Below are 23,188 nucleotides of genomic sequence, written 5' to 3'. Positions count from 1 at the left end.
AAATGACAATTTAACTCTTTGCTTACTCCTGGGTGACTGCATATGGCTTCCCTGAATTTCTCCTCTAATCTCAAATGGGTGTTTTCTATCCTTAACTGTTATTTTTATCTAGTCTGTGATTTTTTTAAAATTTCTTTTAGGTGTTCGAAGTCACACCACAAATGTTCAACCAACATATTATTTTATTCTTATGTTGTTCCCCCCTTTTTGGATCTTGAAATCTTTACATTCAGTTTGTGGGATTCAAATCCTGGGGCTCATGCTTCCACCCGCCCATGCCTAATCTTAATTCTACTGCGTCCCAAGTACAGCCTTCTGCTTTTTTATTGCAGCAGTTATTCAAACGTATTTTTTGTGATGTAGAAATACATGTAGTGAGAACTGAGCTGGCACTTCCATCTTGTTTTACACAAATCACTGAGAGAAGTTGAGGGACTGGTGGATTTCATTGACTACCAACTATAAAAATGGATTTAAACCAATATCCTCAAAGCAAAAGGTGTCATGCTCTATCACCATTCTAAAGAGTTGTTGAAGTTGGAAGAAATGTAGCCTACACTGCCAATATAAACATTTGCAGCACCTTCCACCAAAATATTGTCCATTTTAAAGATAAACACAATATAAAATGTATAAGAGAATGCGACAACAATATCCCCTGACGAGTCAGTATGGATCTATCTAGTCTTGCACATGGTATGCAAGATTCACTTGGCTGCTCTTCCTCACAGTTCTCCATAGCCAGTCCCATAATACATGCATTGGCAGGGCAGCCTTGCAAAGCCCCCTTTGCCAAAGGGCCCACGGTGCCAGACAGTAGGCATTCCACCACCACAAATTTGGAAGAACAACAGCGCATGCTTGAATCCAGCAAGTGGAAGTGAAGGCAAGGGAAGAGAAAATCAGAGGCTAGATAGCTGCTGTACATCAGAGACAAGTTTAGCATAGGTCTAGTGATTTTAAAGCATGGCAAGATAAATGAAGCTTAACAGGTACAAGCAAAAAACAAAGGAAGCAACAGGAAGGGAATTAGTGTTCCTACTTAAAAATTTCATCCTCCACTGAATTTGAAAACATTTGGTAATACTCCAGGCAAGAAGGCTGTGCTATGCCTTTCAGCAGTGACATCAAAATTACATAAGAAGTAAGCACTGCAAGTTGCCAGTGATTAATAGCAGGTACTCCAGACTTACTTTTTAAAAGGTACTGGAGCATCCAGAGATGCCAATGCACTGCATTCAACTGCATATGGCAAGAATCTTCAGAGGTTACCTGATTCTTCTTAAAAATCTGCAGCAAATGACCACCATTTACAGTAGAGCAGCTGAAGTTGCTCAGCACTTTGAGAGATTAGTTTCCAGATTAATTAAACGGTATCACCTGACAACGGCAGAAAGCCTTCTGCCAAGCCTGGTACCTTGCAGCCCTGAGGAACTGAATGACAGAGCTATGTTTTTAATTGTGCTCCTAGAAAAGAAATTGTGCACTTCTCTTCTTTAGAAATATCCCATTTGTTTTGAATGCTTTAAGGGTTCCTAGCCCTACTATTTTTATGTCAAGATCTCTCAGGATTTTAGGTATTTTACAAAGAAAAACAAATGCAGTTCCAATCTCCCAGCATGCTAAATGGAATGATTACAACAAATTATTACCCTATATAGTAATTCAAGACCTAAGAAGACAAGAATCTTACAGGTATATGGTCCTAAATCAAGCTCACAGTTCAAGAGTTTCACATCATATAGACATGGAACTACAGAAGGAAATCTATGCATAAGACTATTCTTCTCCACTTCATTACGACCAGAAAGCTAAGAAACTAACTTATTTAGTTAGTAACCATTTAGAAGTCACCATATTCTACCATGGCTGCTTTGGACAGGGATTTAGAGAAATCTTAGGTAAGTGACACTATATATTCCCTCCAAGTTCCTCTGCTCACAAGCTGAGAGAGACTACTTGAATAGCCTGGATTCAGATAAACATATAATTTTAATTATATGAGACAAGTCAGAATGTTCACCCATAAAGTGATGCAGTGACAATGACACGTTGGTTCTTATGGGGTGGTAAGTATGTCATATGACCATAAGGCACTGCAATCCAACATGGATAAATAAGGGGCTTGGTAGAAATCTTAGTCATGAAACTAGTTGGTTTTAACTGGCAGAAATACTGAGCTTACAATAAGGAAAGATTTTTGTGCAAAGCAGCCTGGTGACCCCAGGAAAAGAGAAAATATCTACTTGCAAAATGAAAGATACTAAATAACATGATAAAGCTGTATATGACTAGAGTGATGCAAAGCTCTTTCCCCACTATCACAACAGTGGAGATCAGTCTCTTTCACACTGCAAGACATTCAACATTGGGATCAGCAAGGTAGCTCAGTTTCCACAGCTATTAATTTTAAGATTAATAAGAAAGCTGCAGCTCAGGAGCTGAATAGAGCCTGGAACTTTGTTTTGTATAGCCAACAGCCGAGTGTTTCTTTTCACAAGGTTTTGCTTAGGATCACTGTGTGTCCTAAAGCGTACACTGCCAAAGACATATGGAAGGCCTGTTTGAAGGGAAAAAGTGGAGAGTATGCTTTGCTCTGCCATCGTAATCTGTTGCACAGCAAGGTAAAAAACATTTCAGGGCACTGATTTGCCTGAAATGCAATGAAAAGTACTTAGGATAAAAACAAAAAAGTCTGTTTTACATGCTGTGAAAACTCTTCAGAAGATAGCTGCAATAAAATCTCTGGCTTACCTGGTCCCAAAATTTGCTTTTGTGTTCTCTGTTACTGTGGAAATATGACTCACAAAGCATGTCTTTGCATAAGCTTTAATTGACAGGGGAGGGAAAGTGTGCAAGTGAAACTATGTGGAAAGTGTTGAGCATAACTTAAAAAAGACATATTGAGAAGAACAGAGAGATGTCTAGAATAACGTATTGACTTTTGAAATTACACTTTTCCATTGCAAATTCAAGGAACACATTATATATCATTAAGAGATAGCTTATATCTGCTCAGTTACTTTGAATTCCCTGGAAATACCTGTGCCAGTAAGCAATGCATTACATATCCTACTGAGTAACCGAGTAAGGCCTTACATATTCACTTGGAGTCTAACAGAATTCTCAAATTACTTCCAACAATTTGGTAAACCTCCTTATTCTACTCTAATATGATGTTTTAAGGTCATATTATAAACAGAAAACCTTTCCAACAACAGGGATGTACTGAAATCCCATGATGTTGGAAGTTTCTGTATGCAGCCTCTGAAGTTTTGTACTTTGAAACAGGTTTTAAAACAAACAATAAAAGACAAAATAAGAAATAGATGCAGAATCAGGAGAGATCAGATCCAGAGAATTGGTTCAGATCGTCACAAACATGGGAAATTAGCAGTAAAATGTGGATACAGGGCTAGTTTAATGTTCTGATCTCCACCACAATACTTTATTCAAATATTTTAAGTTTTAATAATTTTAAAATGTCCTTGAGAAAAAATATTTCTATTATTTCTTTTCCAAACGTGTTTTTAACTCTTCAACCAGAATAAAGGAAATTGACAACAAATCTTTTTCCCCATTTATTTCCTTCCCATTCTTCCTCTTTTTCCAGGGAAAAATAAGCTGGCATGGAAAGGGGAACTAGTATGTTTGGGAAAGAAGGATTTTGTTCATTTAAGATAATTTTGCCCTTTTTTTAGTGAGCTCTCTAAAAAATAGAAGATGAAACCAAAATATTTTCTCAGAAAATATTTCTCAGAAAATATTTCATAGAATTATTTTTAAAAGTTTGAATGTGTTCATATACATTACCACTACTATGAATTTATCTAAAGGAGTTAACTGCATCACTCCAGCCATTTTCTTCTTTCCTCATTTCAACTCCTGGTGCATTATTTCTTTTGTATATTTACAAAAGATATATTGGATATATATATTTGATATATATCCAAGCAGCAATTAGAGCCCTCCAGAATAGACATCAGAATTATCTAAATAAATAAAAAGTCTGTGAGTCAAGAACAGTCTCCCAATATCATATCACTATTGAGGACAACATTTGGCAGAAGTGGAGATCTTTGTGCAAGATCTAACATGTAGATGTGGTCTTTCTGCTGCAAGCTGTTATATGGAAAGATGCATTGCCAATGGTTTTTGTCACTTGATGAGGAAGGGCCCACAACTTCCAGGATTACCCAGGAATTGCGCTGACAAAAAAAGTCTTCTGGAGATGCAACCCTTCGAGCATGGAATTGCCAATACTTCTCAAAACTGCCAGAGATACCCACCATTCATTTTACTTGCTCTCCCACCCACCCCACATTACAGAAGGACAGAGGGAAAGAGCAGGAGAAACCAAAAAGGAAGGAGAGAGATAGGAAGCAAAGCTATGCAAGTGAGACAGAGATAAGTGGAGACTGTTTCTGATCACCGACTCCTTCCCCACACACAGAGACAGAGACAGGTACAGAGAGACAGAGGATCAGGGTGCTCCCAGGGCTCTTCAGCTTCTTTGCTATGGCCTGACTGGGCCACTCTGAAGGTACTAAAGCTTTCCTGAGGACCATGGCTGCCATGGAATCCAAGAGAGCAGAAGGCTGGAAAGCTGCCCAGCAGAGAAGGACCTGGGAGTGTTGGTTGACAGCCGCCTGAATATGAGCCAGCAGTGTGAACAGGTGGCCAAGAAGGCCAATGGCATCCTGGCTTGTATCAAAAATAGTGTGGCCAGCAGGACTAGGGAAGTGATCGTGCCTCTGTACTCAGCGCTAGTGAGGCCGCACCTCGAATACTGTGTTCAGTTTTGGGCCCCTCTCTACAAGAGAGACATTGAGGTGCTGGAGCGTGTCCAGAGAAGGGCAACAAAGCTGGTGAAGGGTCTAGAGCACAAGCCTTATGAGGAGCGGCTGAGAGAACTGGGGTTGTTTAGCCTGGAGAAAAGGAGGCTGAGGGGAGACCTTATCGCTCTCTACAACTACCTGAAAGGAGGGTGTAGTGAGGTGGGGGTCAGTCTCTGCTCCCAGGTAACAAGTGATAGGATGAGAGGAAATGGCCTCAAGTTGCACCAGGGGTGGTTTAGACTGGATATTAGGAAATTTTACTTCACTGAAAGGGTTATCAAGCATTGGAACAGGCTGCCCAGGGAAGTGGTTGAGTCGCCATCCCTGGAAGTATTTAAAAGACGTTTGGATGAGGTGCTTAGGGACATGGTGTAGTGGTGGACTTGGTAGCATTAAGTTTACGGTTGGACTTGATGATCTTAAAGGTCTTTTCCAACCTACACGATTCTGTGATTCTGTGACTCCAGATTCAGGATTCAAATTTACTTCACTGCCACAATTACTAGTTACATCAACCATCCTTTTGCCCCTTCCCCTCAAAATGTGTCTCTGAGCTACAGAGATGTGATAAAATTGGGCTTGAACTTATTATTTTCTAATGTTTTGTTGGGATTTTATTTATTTATTTATTGCCTGTTGACATATTTGGGGACCATTTATAGAATAAGGTTGTAAAATGTATCAGGTGAAAAAAACCCAGCATCTTCAGATAGCAGATGTTTCTTCATGTATTTTTTGGCTACATTTGTGGCCAAGACTCATCAGAAGATAGAAGTTCTCTAAATTCTGTGAAATTCTGGCATTCCAAACATATTCTGAAATAATACTGAAACACTGAAATTTATGACAGATGTCCACACTACAGAAGCTATTTCTGTGTGCACGATCCCCAATGCACAAGATTTCATTTGAGATTGATTTGACATTGATATACCACCCCACTCCAGAAACACACAGAGCTTTGATGCTGTGCTTATGCCAAGTTTATGCCAGCACATCCCCACTCCCCAAAGTGTGCTAGTTCAGGTGTGTCACAGATTACATCATTCACCTTATCCCAAGGAACTTTCATCATGGAAAGACGTTTAACACAGAGGAGGTAAAATGCTGGTCCTACTGACTTCAGTGTATTCAGGATTTAATTTCCAAAAGTCCAGATTTTCACCAGAGAAACTGTACATAGAGCTCTGCTCCAGGGAGAACTGAACCAAGGTTTGTTTTTAGCAGAGTCTTCATTCCATTCCAATAGGGATGGAAAAAAATATTTAGGATTCATCATCTACCAGTGACTCTTGAGCTAATCTGTTCACAGCTGAATGATGATACAAACTGGCTGTTTGCCCAGCATTTTTAAGCATTCTTCTATCTTCTATCTAAAAGCTGTTAGTAGTACAGCAGGAGATACTAATCTAAATATTACTGGAATGATTTTAAAGACATCTTTATAGAGCACAGACCAGATCTTGAACGTTCTCAGCCCTTCTCATTAATGTATCAGAAAACCCACTAAACTACAGCTAACTGTTATTCTAACTTACAAACTTAATCCCCTACCCAGATTAAATACTTCAGTTTTCAGTGGGCAAACATTTAAAAGAGGTTAAAGAGGATAGAGCCATTTTTGGTGTGGAAAATGTCCAGGACTGCTGCCATTACTCCTGCAATGGCCTCTGGCTGCTCCCTGTTGACAATTTCCATCTGTGGGGCTTCAGACACAAGATCTAAATAGCTTGTAGCCACTTGGTTTGTCCTCCTGTCCTCAAGGTTTTTATTGGTCTTCACATTATGGAGGAAAGAAAACCAGTCTTCTTTTCCAATATGCACAGAGATGTGACCAGACCTGGCTTTACCAGAGTATGGTGGCCAGGAGAAAAGGGGAAGGTTGAAAAATGCTGAGCTTCCCCATGATTACCACCAAATCATGTGGCACTGCAGTGCACTGGGGCCTTTGCCTGCCTGCTTTTTTCCCCTTCTGCCACAGAAACACAGTAGATCTGCTTCACAGTATGGGTCTTGCCCATCAGTGAAGAGCCAAATAAAGTGAAGAAAATCTTGCAAAACAAACTACACTTTTCTCATTTCTTTGGCAGGGGACTTTCAATGCAAGATGATTTCACTGTTGTGCTTGGTTTAGGTGGCAAGTTCCCTTTCACATGACTTGGCAGAAGGGGGAGGAAGAGTGACACTGGCAAATGAGCCTTCTTTATTTCTCATTCTCTCCTTCAGCTACCTTATCTTTGCTTGCTCCAGACAGAGAAGAGGAGAAAGAAGAGTAACCAAGATGCCAGTGCTTTCCAACACACATGTCAGAGGTTGCCACTTAGCACAGGCAGCAGCCAGGACAAAGAATATAAAAAGGAAGCATGGGGAAATAGAAAGCTCTGCCTTGTTAGAGCATGTGTTAAATGATCTAGACTTAAAAAAAACAGAGAGACACCTTCACTGTGCCAGCTGCTGAGAAAGAAGTGATGAGACTCTGGAAATAATGGATACTTGTAGATCTCTGTGCACTGAATTCATAACTGACTTGTCCTTCCCTACAGCTCTATCTCATGCCTCAGTACCAACCAGCACCGTCAGAGAAATCCCAGTAAACACTTGCTCCATGTGCCAGGCTGCCCATGGGAAGACCCTCTCACACTACGTAATCCGATGTGCTCCAATTTGCAGGACCCCTTCATCATCCTCAACCTCTGAAGGAGAATATATCCGAGACGTTCAGAAAACAGCTCAGCACCTCTAAAGTGCACTGTTTGCAGGTGTGGAAGTAGATAGCCATCTGTGAGCTCTGGTAGTATGTCCTCACAGGGAAGAAGACATTCAGCCTTATTGTCACTGTCACGGAGAAACGGAGGAACCACTAAGAAGCAGCATCGGTCAAGGAGGAAATGAACCCATAGCCAAACACCTAGTGATGCGCACAAAGTTAATACAAAGACTTGAACTCTCTCCTGTAGGCAACAGCAGCTTTGCACCACTTTAGCAGTGCAAGGAAGCTTCATGCTGAACTACCCTGACACACCTTTGCATTGCCAGAAAGGAAGAAAGAAACCTTCAGGTTAAATAAACAGTTCTTCCTCCTGCTAAAGGAGGCAGGAAAAATAGTGTCAGCTATTATTTCCTAAGCCTATGTATCTTCCGTGATGAATCTCCCTGTATTTTGTTGGCTACTCTCTCTCTTAAGAAACACAGTGCCCTAACATTTTCCAAGAACTGTTTATAAAAGTTAGGTCACCAGGGAACAGTATCTCACCATGTGTCTTAGACATTCAATTGCCTCGAAGATATAGAAAAAACTTCAGTATCAAGGATTTACCAGAAAAAATAAGCTGAAATAGGCTTATTAAAGAGTTTTTGCACAAATGTTTCCAGTCAACGTTGGTTAATGGAAGTCTCTGTGCACAGAGATCTGGTTCGAATGAAGAAATTGTTTGCCATGACTAGTTCAGTCAGCCCCATTCGAATATATGGGTTTGGTAAGTGGTGTAATTAACAGCACCTTATTTTTAAACTAACTGAATAAATATTCACTCTCATAAATATTAATTATCTCATAAAATGTGAGAATAATAAATTTTAGCTGTGTCAGTTGATTTGGCTTCAGTGAAGTCAACAAGAGCTATACGGATGATTAAGTGATTCACTGCATTTTGTACATACACAGAAAGACAGATAAAACTAATTGTGTTTTACTTTTTCTTAAACATATTATGTGATATCTATAACCAGTGCGTCCAGATGACTCAGAAAATATATATACTATGGAGTTCAGAAATGTTAGCGAGAACACCTGAATTTGCTAGATTTGTGCTGCCATCTGCTTGCCAGTGCCTTACTTACCGGGCACACTGCAAAACTAGATGCTGCATGCTCCAAGTTCTGGCAATAGTAGATTCACTCAAAAAGCTTGACTGAAGCTACTGAAAAATAAGCCCACAGGGATTCAAAGCGCAAAAGCTACTCTGTATAACCTCTGTGTATTGATACTCCTCACCACCCTAAAAAGAGCAATGTAAAATTGCACTGCAGATTAAATACCAGAAGCTATCACAGAATAGTAATTCCAGTTTCACTATGGAGATAAACCCTAGCACTGTCTGTTCCTCTCACACACATTTCCCCTTTAGAGTTGTTACAGATCTGTTAAGATTACAGATTACAGATCCCCTCTCCTGACTAATCTATTTATCTGCCAGGACAATAAGACACATGAGGTCAATCATTTACTCATACTAACTCACTTTTGTGGCAAAAATGGAACCTGTTCCCCGTTGGTGAACTACACCTAGCTGAAAGGGGATGATTTGATGAGTGAATTAGAAATGGAAGCAGAAAGATCTTTGCATAACAACCAACGTGCACTTTGCATGACAAACTGCGTGCAGTGAACAGATTTTCAATCTGTACACATGCACAAAGCATGAAGTCCCTGTCTGGCACCACCTGTGTTTGCAAAGACCAGTCCAAAAGGATTTCAGCTGGCATAAAGACTGCTGGTCATTGACATCTGATTTTTGTTCAGTGGCTTCAATGCAGCTATGTTTATGTATACCTGTTTCAAATTTGGGCTCTTCTCCACACTGCTCTAGAAGGCTGAGGGAGACTGCTAAACTACTCTGAATCTGATGTCTGTTTTACAGCTCATTTTCAAGCATTACATTCCCAAGTGAATTTGCGTCAAGGTAAAATATAAATATGTACAAAGCAATATCTATATTTCCATACATCTGCACACCCAGGCATAACACTTAGATGTTTGTTTAAACAACCTATCCCTGGTGGTGAAACATGTAAAGACACACAGACGTCCTGACTACATGCTCATCCCACACAAGCACAGGCAGATGCAGCCCACACACAGCATGCATGATTACACACAGATGCCACATGCACTCCTTCCAATACAACAGTTCTGCAGCCCACTTTTCCCCAATATCCCCTTAATGCCTTTCTTGTCCAAGCCCTTCGTGCCTCCCTCCACTCCCGTGAAAACAGCGATACTAACTCCTAAGAGTGTTGTACAAACCTTTGTTGGTAACTTCCCAAGACACTTCAAAGAGCAACAAATCTTCCACTGGCAGGTCTTCATCCTCCCACTGAGGGAGCCCGTTAAGAGAAGTCATGGACAGTGATCTAGCCAGTGGCATTTTCTTCAGCCCTCAAACGCTCACCACGCAAGCCACAACAGTTAGCAAATGTCCAGTTAATGTGGCAGTTCTCTGCAGTTCTGGTTAGAGCAGTCTGCCAGTGTGCTGGGCTCCGAGGAGAAAATTATTCAGATAGCTGGGAGCTAATGGGTTTAAACTGTCTGACCACCAGCATTAAATTGGCTCAGTGAAATCCTCAGGGCTTGAGCAGCAGCTGCTGGTAGAGGTAAGAATTTAAGACTGACCTGAGAAAGGTCTTGACTGTTTTGGAGCTAGGGCTCTTTTTCTTCTCTTAGAGGGAGGTAAAAAACGGTTTTGAGCTCCTCAGCCACAGCATTGAGTATCTACACCTCAGGGACAACTGCAACTCAATGGTTGTAAATTCAGCACTGCCCTGAGCAAATTCCAGCAGGGAGGACACTTTGAGTTCACCACCTGATTTCGGTCCGGCCCCTGAGTCCTCCCCTTGAGATACACCCTCCCATTTAACACCCATGGACCTTCTCTACCTGCTGGCCACTTACCAACCGGGTTAGTAGACTCGGTCTACATGATGTCTCTTAGATTACTTGCCAGGTTAAATGTTGTTACATATTCTTGTTCAGTTCATCAGTCTGTAAGCACTAGTTTACCTCACACCCTTCCTCCACAATTAACTCCAGCTGTGTTCCCAGGGCTCTGTGCAAGCTGTTGGCTTCATTCTGCTCTTGAGCAACCCGGCAGCCCTGAGAGCTTTTACAAACAGAGCTACAAAAGCTCTATCCCTACTTTGGCATGCACTGTGGCCCTCCTTGTAGTCCTGGTCCCTGATTTTCTGCCTGGTTTCTCTTTTTCTATGCCACAGCTCTTTTCTGGCCTCTGGGACCATGTCCTCTGCCCAGGGAAACTAATGAGTAGTAAGTCAGGGAACAGTATGCCCCTGTCTTGCTCCAGCACAGAGCTGGGATGCTGCAAGCAGTGCACACACATCTGCAGAGATGTCGGTCCCTAACTCGCAACCTGAGATCCTCAAAGCTCCACAGAGCAGCTGCCTGCTTGGAAGATACTTATGTGCTTACATGTCTGGTTGAGAAGCCAGTGCTTCTGGGACAGCTGTGTCAGTTGAATCCGATTCTGAGCTTAGAGCACAACCTGCCCAAAATCCGCAGTTCAGCACTGAGCAAATCTCCAGGTGAGATCCAGGGCATCTCTGGCACTGTGGAGAATAACATTGCACCAGCAGGCATGGACTACGTAGTAGCACAGAGGGAAAGGCTCTGAGCTCACATAAGACAAAACAAGTCCAAGGCAATTGGTTCAGAAGACGGGCAGCCCATCTACATAAAAGTCTCTTAGACGTAACATAATACAGCCAAGCCTACCTTAACGGCTAACTAACCCCAAAGCCTTGCTCTTCCACTTACACTTCCCATGCCCTCTCTGCACTCATGGCAGTCAGACTGCTGAGGATACAGCTCACCAAACTAACCTAAGGATGCAGAAAACTTTTTTTGCCAAGTTAGGAACTAGGCTTTTTGTCTCAGCAAAGAGCCTGGCAAGAGGGGATGGAACAGCACGGCTGGGAACAGGGAGAGATGGGAAAGGTGAGAGCGAACGCTGCCTTGCCTTTCCAGCCAGCAGAGCTGGCCGGCGGGCTCAGCTGCGCTGTGCGTCGGGGGAAAGAGGTTTCCCTTCTAGGTTAACTGAAAGGCATTACAGCCTGCCCAGGGAAGGGCTCAGGGTTTTAGTGGCTGGGTGTCTTTTTGTCTCAATGGCTTCAGTTGCCCTATTTGCCAGTTTATGAAAAAAGCCCGGCCGAGAATCATTAGTTGTGGAGCAGCTGTGGCTGTTACTGCCTGGAGTAGGTAGGAAACCACATCATCCTGTAGGTTAAAAATCGTGTTACTTAAAAGAAAAAACAGTAGTATTTTAAGGCTCACTTAATTTCTGAACCATCAAATCTGCCTGAGTCACATTTTCACACTTTTCTCTGGAAACCCTGAGGGCAAGGCTGAAAGCTACCAGTCTCACAAAGGCCATCTCAGGTGGTGAGTGGAAAAGGTAACGCAGCCCACAAGCCTGTCCTAGTCCCAGAGGCTTTCGTCAGCCCTCTGTCAACGAATACTCTGCAAAACCAGTCATTTTAAACGAGACAGCAGGGGCGGTTAGCCCATAATTTGCCTCACTAATTGCGGCCTATGGACCGAGTACCACACCGCAGCGGCTGGAGGCTGCTTCCCGCCCCGCCGACCCTCGCGCCGGGCGCCTCTGCTGCCATCCTGCCCGCGGCCGCCAGGGGGCGCCGCCTAACGGCCGCCATGTCAGGCCGCGCCGTCCCCTTGGCCTGCTGGAGCAACTCACATGATGGCAGGCAGAGGCGCTGGGGTATGTCACGGGCAGAACTGTCGGTGGGTTTGTTTGTAGTGTTAGGCGGTACGTGTGAACTTTTATTTAGCAAAAGTGAGATCCCTGCCAGAGGGACATGTGCCTGCTCGCTCTCGTTATGAGTAACTACCGCAAGCTGCAGCTTGCCAGAGGGAAACTATACGGGTTTGCAGGTGCGTGGGCCCCATCATCACTGGCTGGGTACCACTGTCCTCTGCAGTCCTGTGAACCTCATTCAAGATGCTGAAGTCAAACTGCCCACACCATTTACCTCTCCAGGGATGACAAGCAAACCTCTAATAGTGATGCCAGATAAACAGTGGCACTGGCTCACTGACATATCACTGTCCCTTAAGCATTCAAAAGCCTAAAAAACATGCAAATAATTTTAGAACAACGAACTGAAGTTGTAATAATAAAACTTTTAAGTTCTTTATATAGTCTGTGTTTTTCAGGTTCTTGGGTGTCATGTTTTTCCAGCTTTCGTAATAAGAGGATACTTCTACTTTTTTAATTTGGCGAAAGATGATAGAACCCCTTAAACCTTGGAGAATGAGTTTGAAAGAATCGACAGATACCACAAGATAATTTCACAAGCACTGGCAACGCCATCATTGGGTGAACCTGGGCAACTCATGTAACTCATCTTTTGCAGGTTGGAGATAATACTCATGGGATTTTTTAAGTGTTTCTGATCCACTAAAAAGTGCTCAATAGGACTATGAATATTAGTATTCCTTCATATTCAGATTACATTTCACTTTATCCAATCTGTGTGTTTTAAAGAAGCTTTTTTTCACACCGTGCCATCCCAGACTCCTGCTTTTTTGTTATTAGTGAGGGAAAAGCATATGAAGTGTCTAGGAAAAGTTACATCCAACAGACAGTCCAAAAACTTTCATCCCCGCAAATGCTGTTAATTGCTAGAGGGCAAAGGGACCTATTTATTATATTTATGGCCTGCCAGGATTAAATGTGGGACCTCCGTGATGCACATAGGGGTGTCTATGTTTACTGCCATAAAGGAGGTAATGCCTGAGGCTGTGCACCTACAGCAAAATGAGTGCTCCAGGAGAAAAGCTATATTCTGACAGTAAGAATAGGCAAACTTAGCATACACAGTGGAGGGGCAGTCACCAAGAGCAGAAAGGAACAGAAGGGCAGCCACTAGCTCTCCTCCATGTGAAGTGCAAGTGGTGAAAGGGACGCTCTGCTAACACTAGAACGTGTTGTTTTTGTCACAGAGACAGGAAAAGGTTGTGACTATGATGGTACAGTTTGTTCCTTGTTAGCAAAACAGAGGACAACTGCAGAAGTGGGAAGATGGAAAGCTACCCAAAATAGTAGGTTTTAAAGTATAACATTGATTAAAATATTTTCCAGAAATCTGGAAACAAGTGAAACTGGTTTTGAGTCTGGCCTATCTAGGTTCCCATATTGCTCTTATCACCAAAGTATACAAATGCCCTCTGGTAATTCTTTATTCAGTGTGACTCAATTCTGCCAGACATCATTTGTTATCCCACCAAATTCTTTTTCAGCCCACAGAAGTGAAATAATGTTGCTTGCAAGAATACTGGACAATAAGAATGCTGAGTCTGCAAGGTCTTTGAAGAGAAATCATACAAAGTGTGTATTGTTTTTCCCAAATTTCCTACAGTTCTCTGGAGATAGAAATGCAGGGACAATGCCATGCATTCTGCCCTACCTAAAACTCTTTTTGAAACTGTTACCTCCCAGGATGTTGTCTTCTCTGCATGCTTTGATCTAACTCCATCTATTTGGGTAGAGCAAAGTTTTCTGCAAACACTAACTCAGCACATCACCCCAGGTCACGGATGTTGTCTTCACACCACAGTCCCTCCAGAAGAACTACTTCAGACAATCCTTTTTGTTGGAAAATCAACTTCAGCCTCCCTGGCTTCAAGTAAGAAAGTGCGTGTTAGGGGAAGAAACACTCTCAATGTGTGGGAGTTTATAATGAGATAACTGTCTAGGTCTGGCTTGTTCTAAACATAACTGCGGTTTCAAGGTTTGCCTGCGTTAACTGTAGGGAAAAAAGTAAGACATAGATGTTAAAAATGCTCATACACATTGAGTCAAATTTTACAGGAGGAAGCTATGATGGTTTGTAGCAATTACTGATGTACACACACTGTACTTTAGAAATAGAGCAGTAGGTGGCACTGATGGTATTAACGTGAGTTCTCCAGTGTCTGTATAGTTTTGTTTGACCAAAAGGCTGTTTTATCCCTTTCACTAAATCCTTGTGACAAACTTTAGTTTTATGAAGCCTGCGGAAACAGAATCACAACACGATCAGCAAAATGGGGGTCTCCATCTGGAAGAAAAGCCCTTGCCTCAGGCTGAGAGACACAGGGAAATGTGAAAAGAAGAGGAAGAGAGGAAAAGAAGAGCAAAGACAGGATCCGTAATAAAATGAGGTCTTAGTACTCAGCCGTGTGGGCTGCCAAGGCTAGAGCAACCCTTATGAAGAAACTTAAGGAACTTAGAGATAGAGGCTGAGCTTTATTTTGTACCCCTACAAGTAATATCTACTCTTCTAAAGAGACACATTATAGACATATGTTTGCTGAGGATGCTGTTGACTTAAAAAAAAGCAGTATGATAACATTGTATTTCCTTTTTTGTTCTCTTCACCCCAGGTTTTTGTTCCCTTCTTTCTTTTCCCCTTTTTAACTCCATTGTGATATTTCCTGTCTTCAGTTACCTAACTTTTAAAGGTGTTCCTTTGAGCTCCATGTGATGTAGGTGTCTTTTTGACACCACTGGAAGGCCATGCTGTTTATTACCTTTGCAATTTAGGTGTACTGATGAACCTCCCTAGAAATATTTTAGAAAAAAACTCAGATTTTTACTTAATTTAAAAAAAAATATTTTCCAGAATTTTAAGGTAGAAATGTCTATTTTCTGTGGTTTAGTTCCGTGTTATACAACCACAGTAAGATGTCAGCTGCACTTGTTTTTAATCCTTCTAAAGAGAAAAGGGTAAAGTCTTACTATATTTTGCTTCAGAATCTAGTAAACCTCATTATAAATCCCAAAGTGGTAGAGAAAATTAGAATAATGAAGCAAACCTGCCTAAGTGATGTGTCTAAATTGTTCACCAGCATCCTCCTCCTTTTTTAAAGAGGCTTTGTGATCAGGCATCTTGGCTCAGCTGGCCAGCTGCCAAGCTGTCATGTGGTCTGAAACCCATGGGACAGCTGGATTACGATGGACAGACAGGTGTGCCTAAGACTGAGATGTTGAGGTTCTTTAGTTACCCTTCAAGCATTTGGCACTCAGCGTATGGTCAAATTCTAGTCAAATTTATTGGAAAAGTGTCTGGAAAAAAATTCTGGGAGCTTTACCTCCAGGTCCTAGTAGCTGATCAAATCAGGACCTGTTCTGAGGAGGTGGGGGACGGATGTCTGTTAGCTCAGCTACCCTTCTCTCTTTCTCTAGCTGAGACATAGCTATGATTTTGCTCCATTCAGTATGCATGGTAAATTGCTTACCCAAGGGAACTCTAGAAAAATGTGTTGGTGGGGATGTATACCCCCCTACCAATTAGTTGATTTTTCAGATGTTTTGGGGGATCAGAAGTGTTTATCAGCCTGATCTCACTTTGCTAATACTGTAGGCTAGAAAATCATGTATTATTAAGCACTCTAACCTTGGTAGAAGACTTGAGCCTGAAACTCAGCCTCAGACCCCTGCATTCTGGGCTAAACGGTCGTTGAGAAATTCTTGGCTGAGGATACTCCCAAATTGGTAGAGACTTCATCAATTCTGAATTCCAAACACATTAGGAAAATTGTACATGCTTATAAGCCCCTTAAAGCCACAGAGTGATAGACTTCAGTTTATATCAGCACTACAAACTATTTTGTATATATCTGTTAAAATAGTAATCAAAAATATCCAGGTCTTCATGGCATTTAGGCTGCCATGAAAGGAATAATTTAGTTTTAGACAGAAAACTGCCTGTTCAAAACTGTAATGACTGATGAGAGGATAATAGCAGTTGCATGGCATGACAAATAGCTAAACAATTTTGTTTTCCTACCACAGCAGAATACCTATGAAAGTAAAAGGAATTCATGCTTCAGAATTCAGTATATGAACTCCTAGGAGTGTTGCTGACCGCTCTTTTTGCAATGGCTGCCATCTTTAGGCCTGATCATAAGGGCCTGAGCTGTTGGGGAATCAGACCCCATCAGCTAGACTGTTCCTTTTTGCTGCCATTTACCTGTTTTCTGTGTGGGCTCTCCTGAGCTGCTAGCTTTGCTGTGCAAATGTCATGAGAAGTGAGGCTACCTGACCGGTCAGCTGAGGGTTCCCCAGCATTGTTAGCAGCATACCAGAAAGCTGTTGGAGGACAAAGCTGCTTGCGGAGAGAGAATAGCTGCTCATTGAGAGAATAGCTCATTTTCTAGCACATTGGTCATTTAGGGTCATTGCAGAGTTTAGGGAAAATCAGGGAGTTGTTCAGAAGTGCTCTAGGGCCAGCCCTGATTGCCTGCCTGAACTCAGCAAGTTCAGATCATTCCAGCTGTGAAGAGACGGCTTTCACCCCTGCTTTGTGCAAGTCCAAAAAATGCTCCAAATCTCGCACGAGTGGAGAATTCTTCCTTCCAGTTAGAAGACAGCTGTACAGGGACCCTGTGAAATGGTCAGTAGGGAGAAGACGCTATGGAACATTTTAAGTTTTAAGGAGTGATGTGACACAATGGACTTTTCTCAGTGACATCTGGTATATGTTTTCTCCCAAATAGGCATGGAGTGCATGGACTCGATGACACACCAAACTAAAGACATTCATATCAGGTGGTCTGAGAGGCTGATGTTCCCAGCTTTGCAGAGAATTGTGGCCTCTGCTGCTTCATCCAGGAGAGTGAGAATGAGAGTTAGCCATCCTGCAGATATCACTTCACCAGGGGCAAGTTTAATCTTAATCCTTTTGGACTTGGCTTTGGAAAAGGATGCCAGGGTAGCTTGGTCGCTAAGCCGGATCCTGCAACTTGGATAAGCATCAGAATGCTACTGTCCTATTTAAAGTTTAAAATAAATGCTGCAATGACCAAGTATCCCTGTGAGGGACAGGACTGTTAAATGCATAAAAGCTATGCTGCAAATTATGTATGCCATTTTCCCATGTGAGTAGAGATTTGGGATGTTCCCATTTTTAAGCCACCTCACCCCAGGCACGTGAAGTGATCTCTTCACAAAGGATGGACATACAGCCCACGTTCTGTGAGAGAGCAGTCTCCGTTTCTGTATCTCCTGCCAGGCACTAGGCATTAGAGGCTGAAAAAAACCCACTAGTTCTTTTGGGAAATAAATGCACAAGCACATGCAAACACAATTTCTGAGAAACACCAAGGTTGTTTTTGTGATGTCTGATATGGCTGTAACTTGTAAAAGTAAAATGCAAGACTAATAACTGTTTTGCCTGTCTTTTCTACTGTACAGTGCCATGCCCCCACCTATAATTCAGTCATGTACACAGACACTCACAAACACTTTCATAGATAAACACACACATATTTGCTTTGATATGTATTTGTTTTCTGTGGTCAGCACAGTGTTTGTATCATATATTGCATGAGGATTTTTCAGTGTGTTCATGTAACTTGTGGTATTTTCTCTTTAACTGCAAGTGGTAATCACAGACTGAAGCCTCGCTTGCCTAATATTCTGGGACTTTCCCTTTTTCTCGTGATTCCTTTTCTCATAATAATTGTTCTTCCTTTCTGTTATGGCAAAGGGGACTCTTTTAGGTTTGGGTTTGGTTTTTTTTTTTGTTAGAAATGTTAAAAAGCTCAGGCTAGGTATGAATTCTTAGTACATCTCTTTTATCTTGTGTGACCTTGGAGGAATTGTTATCAAGGCTGGCAGCTCAGCTTCACAGGGCTTATCTGCATCTCCTCAAGTAGCCAGGACTGCAGCATTTTACTGCTCTGGCTGCAAACAAAGGTTTCTATGCTTTGAAAGACTATGCTGCAAACTCAAAGGTGTAGTGTTGCAAGAGGCATTTCCAGCCATTCAGCTATGTAAGTATAGTAAGGACTTTGAGTATAGTAAGGACTTAATAAAAACCAGGTTATCCCATGATCAGCATTAAGATTGAAATTTAACGTGTTGAAATTCAATCCCATTCAACTATCCTACTCAGTGGAATATAGGCACTTGATCTAAGGTGACTGTGGTCTTAACTTCTTTTCTGTCTGTTTGAGAACCACTCTACTGACTTTGAATGCCCTTGAAGCATGTTGAAAGAGGTGTTTCTGTTTATTCTTCTTCTTTTATCTGTAAAAAAAAAAAAACCCAAACAAAAAACCTGCAGCATTCAGAATCAGCCCAGTACAGAAGTAATTTAAAAAATATTTATTTCCTTCTATTGCACAACAATTTGCTATGGGAAGAACCAAACTCAGTAAAATGAACAGAGGGTCAGCAAATACTCTTCTAGACTGATCTTCAGTCTGAGAGTATCAGGGACTACTCTATTATCATATGTGGGTACGCAAACTAGTTTGATGTGATTCTTAGACATGGTAATCACGCCTGATTCCCAGTGATACTGGGAGAGTATTCCAGTATCTACTACTGGTGGAGACTGCTGAATGAACAGAGACTTTGGAAATCCTTGCATTTCTGTCTTATTGTCTGAAATACAGAATTAGCAGCACAGCGAAAACTGTATCTCATGCCTTTTTTCTTCCCTTTGTATTTTCATTTAGCACATGTCACAGAGCAAGAATTATGAATATTCCCTTCCAGAAATCAATGCTGGTAGGAATCCACCTTCATGCTATTTTGACAAATTTTCTGGATTTTTTACCTCAGATATTGATGTGTAGACACGTCTAAATAATGTTGAAGAGCTATTAAAGAGGAGAGCATAAGGGAGAAATTATTTACTCTGAAATCTTAATTTGCGTAGCCACAGCCTGGGCCAGACTGTGCTTTTGTTGCTTATGTTTGCAGGTATAGATACAGGCTACATTCATTTCAGACACTGAGCAAATCCAGCCCTCCTGAGTCTGACCTCTCCAAATATAAGTTAATTATTTGCACAACTCCTTTGCTTGCACAGAGTAATAACTCACACAGCAATGGTATCTCAGGAACCGTTTATAAAAATGTAGTACATCACAGTGATTGGTGTGGATTTTAGGAAGACCCTGGCTACTGTAGTCTCTGAAAAGCTTTGACTTACATAAGGCTGGATTGACAGATGTGCATTAGAGGAGAACTGTTCACAGAAGAAAGAAATGTCCAAAATTAGACACTGCCCTGAGATGCCGTTACACTATGGCATTGTGTCAGTCCAGAGCACAATATAAGGATCTGACTCTTAAATGTTTTTGGGCTCCTGGTCACACTGACATCAGTGAGAGTTCAGCATCTACATTCCACTGAGAATTTGTGGCTTAATTGTTCTGATTTGTATCTGTAAATTGGGGAAAACAGCATTTCTTTGCAGCACAAGGCTGATGTGAAGTGTGCAAACACAATGATAACAGGAACTCTGTGAGCAACTTAAGACACAAGTCACCTACTTACCATAAAACACAGTTCTAAGTTAGCTAGTATGAAAGTCATATAAGCACTACTAGTCTAGCAAAATGCATATATAAAACATTTCCATCACTCTACACCTACATGTTCTTTTTAACACTATTTCACTGTTTAAACCTGCCTTCAATTCCCTGCCCCATTTTGACTACTTTCCTTTGACTACTAAAAAAGCAGCTGATTAACACTACATCTGAGTGCTTGGGTGTCGGCTGATTACCACTAACAGCACTGTTGTTTTACTAAGCGTGCAGACAGCTGCTATGCAGACTGATAATAAAGCAAAGGATGCTACTCATTTATCTGAATGTTCTGGATGTGCAGGTAGAAAACTCAAGCTCTCCCTCCTTCACATACATTCCTTTGGAAAGCCATGATGCAAATACAGTGGTAATTAGCATATATCTGAGGCTGAGCGTAACTCTGAGGACTGAGTTCTGGTCCTCTGGCACAAGCATGCCAGTAGCATCCCTCCTCTCTCTGTTGTCTGTCGGTATCTGCTTGTCTCTTGTCTGACATTTGCAGGGTAGTCAGACTGACTTTCTATTCTGTAGCCTGTATCTATATACTTGCAAATGCAAGGAGGTCTAGGTCCTTACAGCAATTAAAGTAACCTTACTAGTCTTACCTCATGTAAGTCAAGCAAGTTGTCCTCAGCACTTTCTGAAGCGTTCTGCTGTGTTTCTTCTTACTGGCTATACTACTCTGTCCAACAGCACCACAATGTTTTCTATTAGACCAAGGAATGACAAAGGTACCTCTTGACACATAGGAATGCGCTTAAAAGCCTGTATTGCCTTTCATGAGATAAAACAAGAACAAAGTTCATGTATCAATGGGCTGTACAAACAAAGCATATACAAGATAAACATGAGTCTATTATGTTCAGAAAAAAACCCACAGATATCTTTTAGAGATAAAGTACTATGGCAATATAGTTATTAAGGAACTTATATGGTTGATATAAGACTGTATTATGGATAGACTCCAAGTAACAGAAAGTGATAGGCTGTTACTGTTTAAGCATACATAGGGAAGCTCTTCTACAGCCATGTGACTGCAATGAAGATACAAGATTGTGTGATAAGACTCCTAATAAAAATAATTACAAAGTAATTAATGTACTTGCATAGGGCTTACAGACATCAGTGAATGCAAAAAACAATCTGAAGAGCCCGTTTTATAAAATCTCAAAATCCCCTAGCCTGAGATACTCATTCCTCTTCAATGATTTTGAACCAATCACCCATAATACCCACAAGGCTGCTTTATTGTTAAATTTCTTAGAATTTTCTTTCATAATGTCATCCCCCTAGAAGTAGAAGTTGGTACAGTGAGGCTGCTGATGTGCTAAGAAAAGTGCTCATCATGCAAACCAATGTGCTTTCCTCAGGCCTTCAGTTCCCTGCTTCATCCATATCCACTCTTTTTTGTAACAGACCACACTTTTTTGTAGTAGAGATTGTCATTAGCTTTCTGGTTGCTTAATGTCTAGGTGCAAAAGAGCTTGTGCTGCTGTTGACTCTGTGATCACTAACAAAAAACACCTCTGTGGACTCAGAGGGGATTGAAGGACTAGTTGACAGACACTAGGTGACAGTAGCTTCCCAGCCTGGGCACCAATTACCATGTTCCTTTCAAGATGTCCCAGCCTACTTTGGGTCTCCATTTGCTGGCCACAGAACAAGGTTATGACCCTACACTTTAATGGGTGAAGAATGCACACTGATGCAATCAGGGACAAAACCCTGTTTTATTGTAGCTGAGTGATCTTTAAAAATCAAGATTCACTATCAGAAGGGAAAAGGGCCCACTCCCTGTCCTTTAAGACAACTGATGCCTCTTCAGTCTCAAAAATCCTGCAAGATAGGTTTGAATTATTATCCCACAACATAAGTTTGAATTATTTCATTAACTGACAACAGTGCAAGTAAAAACAAAGCAAGGAAGGAACTGCCCAAGGAGCCAGCTAAATGTGCTCAGGCAAAAATTACTAATGGGTGTGTCCTGCAAACAGCAGCAGCTTATGCCATTTACCTCATGACAGCTCATCATGAACAGTTCTTAGCAGGAACTTAAACTAATCTATCCAGGTGTGGAAAGCCTTCCAGTAAGATCTCCACACTGGGTTATGAAAGCAGAGACTATAATTTTCCCTCTCCTACCAGTAAAGAGGTCTGGCATTTAGCCTGCAGCTGAGAATAAAGCATCTCCTAAGGTCTCCCTGGGATACCCTTTGTAAATAACGCTGTCACCAGCATCCCATGCATGATATTTCACTAACTATATGATACATCCTAAATCACAGGATAGCAGTTATCTCGCAATACAATAGGACTTACATGACCTTTTCTTTTCAAAGGAGCTAGAAAAGTTAAGCTACTTGTTTGTGAAAGTGTTTTAGTCCACTACTCAAAAGCATTTTAATGGAGCTAGAAAAGGCCTTTAAATTGCTCCAACCTGGTCTCAGACAATTTGTTATGAAACAAGACTTGCAGACCCCTGAATTATGATACAAGAGATGGATTTGATACTGTTTGCCCCCAGACATTTAGGTTGAGCAGTTCTAGGCATGCCAAGCAAGTACTGGCTATTTATGGTTAATATCTACTCCATAATTGTAAGTGATTAAGAAATAAAACTTTGGGATCTTTTAAATCTGTTCTCCCCCCAAGTATATAAGCACTTGTGAAACAATCATGCTGGAATTTAGTGATTAAAGGCCTGGTTTGGCTTGTTCTATAAACAAGATTACCATGGGACTCCAGTCTTCAACTCTAAAAAAACTTGGATTTTGGTAATCAAATAGAAAAGAATTGTTTGTTCTAAACATTATGAAAACTAGACACCACTAACAGGCAGAGAATTGAATCCAGAAGAGAGAAGTATCTACAGGACCCTTTGTCTAGGCCAGTGGCATACAGAATCTTAATGTTGTCATTTTTGGCAGGTGGCCCAGAGGCAAATCCCCATTCCATTTCCTCTACCCATCAGTAAAAAATAGGAAGTACTGTATCAGAAACAAGTCTGGGAATGAACTACACTTAGTCAGCATCTGGACTGAAACTAAATCATACAGAAAAGGCTTCCAGTAAGGTTGTATTAGTGAAATCCCACCACAGGTGACTACTACCTTGTTTCTAACCTTTTGAGGTGTCTACACTTCCATGTAGTCTATGGCAAACAAAGGAGAATGCCAGAGTAAGCTAGATAATTTAAATACTGAAAATAAATCACTAGGACAACAAAACA

The 23,188-nt window shown here is 41.4% G+C and overlaps 1 protein-coding gene across 1 annotated transcript in view; it reads right to left on the bottom strand.

Annotated features, from left to right (window-relative positions):
• The window catches only part of GYS2 (glycogen synthase 2), a 47,791-nt gene extending 37,806 nt beyond the window's left edge, over positions 1-9,985 (bottom strand). The window contains exon 1 of the mRNA XM_075491730.1: positions 9,865-9,985. Within this exon, the coding sequence (XP_075347845.1) occupies positions 9,865-9,985 (121 nt within the window). The remainder of the gene's footprint in view (positions 1-9,864) is intronic.
• Positions 9,986-23,188: the final 13,203 nt, after the last annotated feature.

The sequence above is a fragment of the Mycteria americana genome, chromosome 1 (assembly GCF_035582795.1).
Source record: "Mycteria americana isolate JAX WOST 10 ecotype Jacksonville Zoo and Gardens chromosome 1, USCA_MyAme_1.0, whole genome shotgun sequence".
Classification (NCBI taxonomy): Eukaryota; Metazoa; Chordata; class Aves; order Ciconiiformes; family Ciconiidae; genus Mycteria; species Mycteria americana.
The sequence above is the reverse complement of the archived record's forward strand: the minus strand, read 5'-3'. Positions and strand labels throughout refer to the sequence as shown.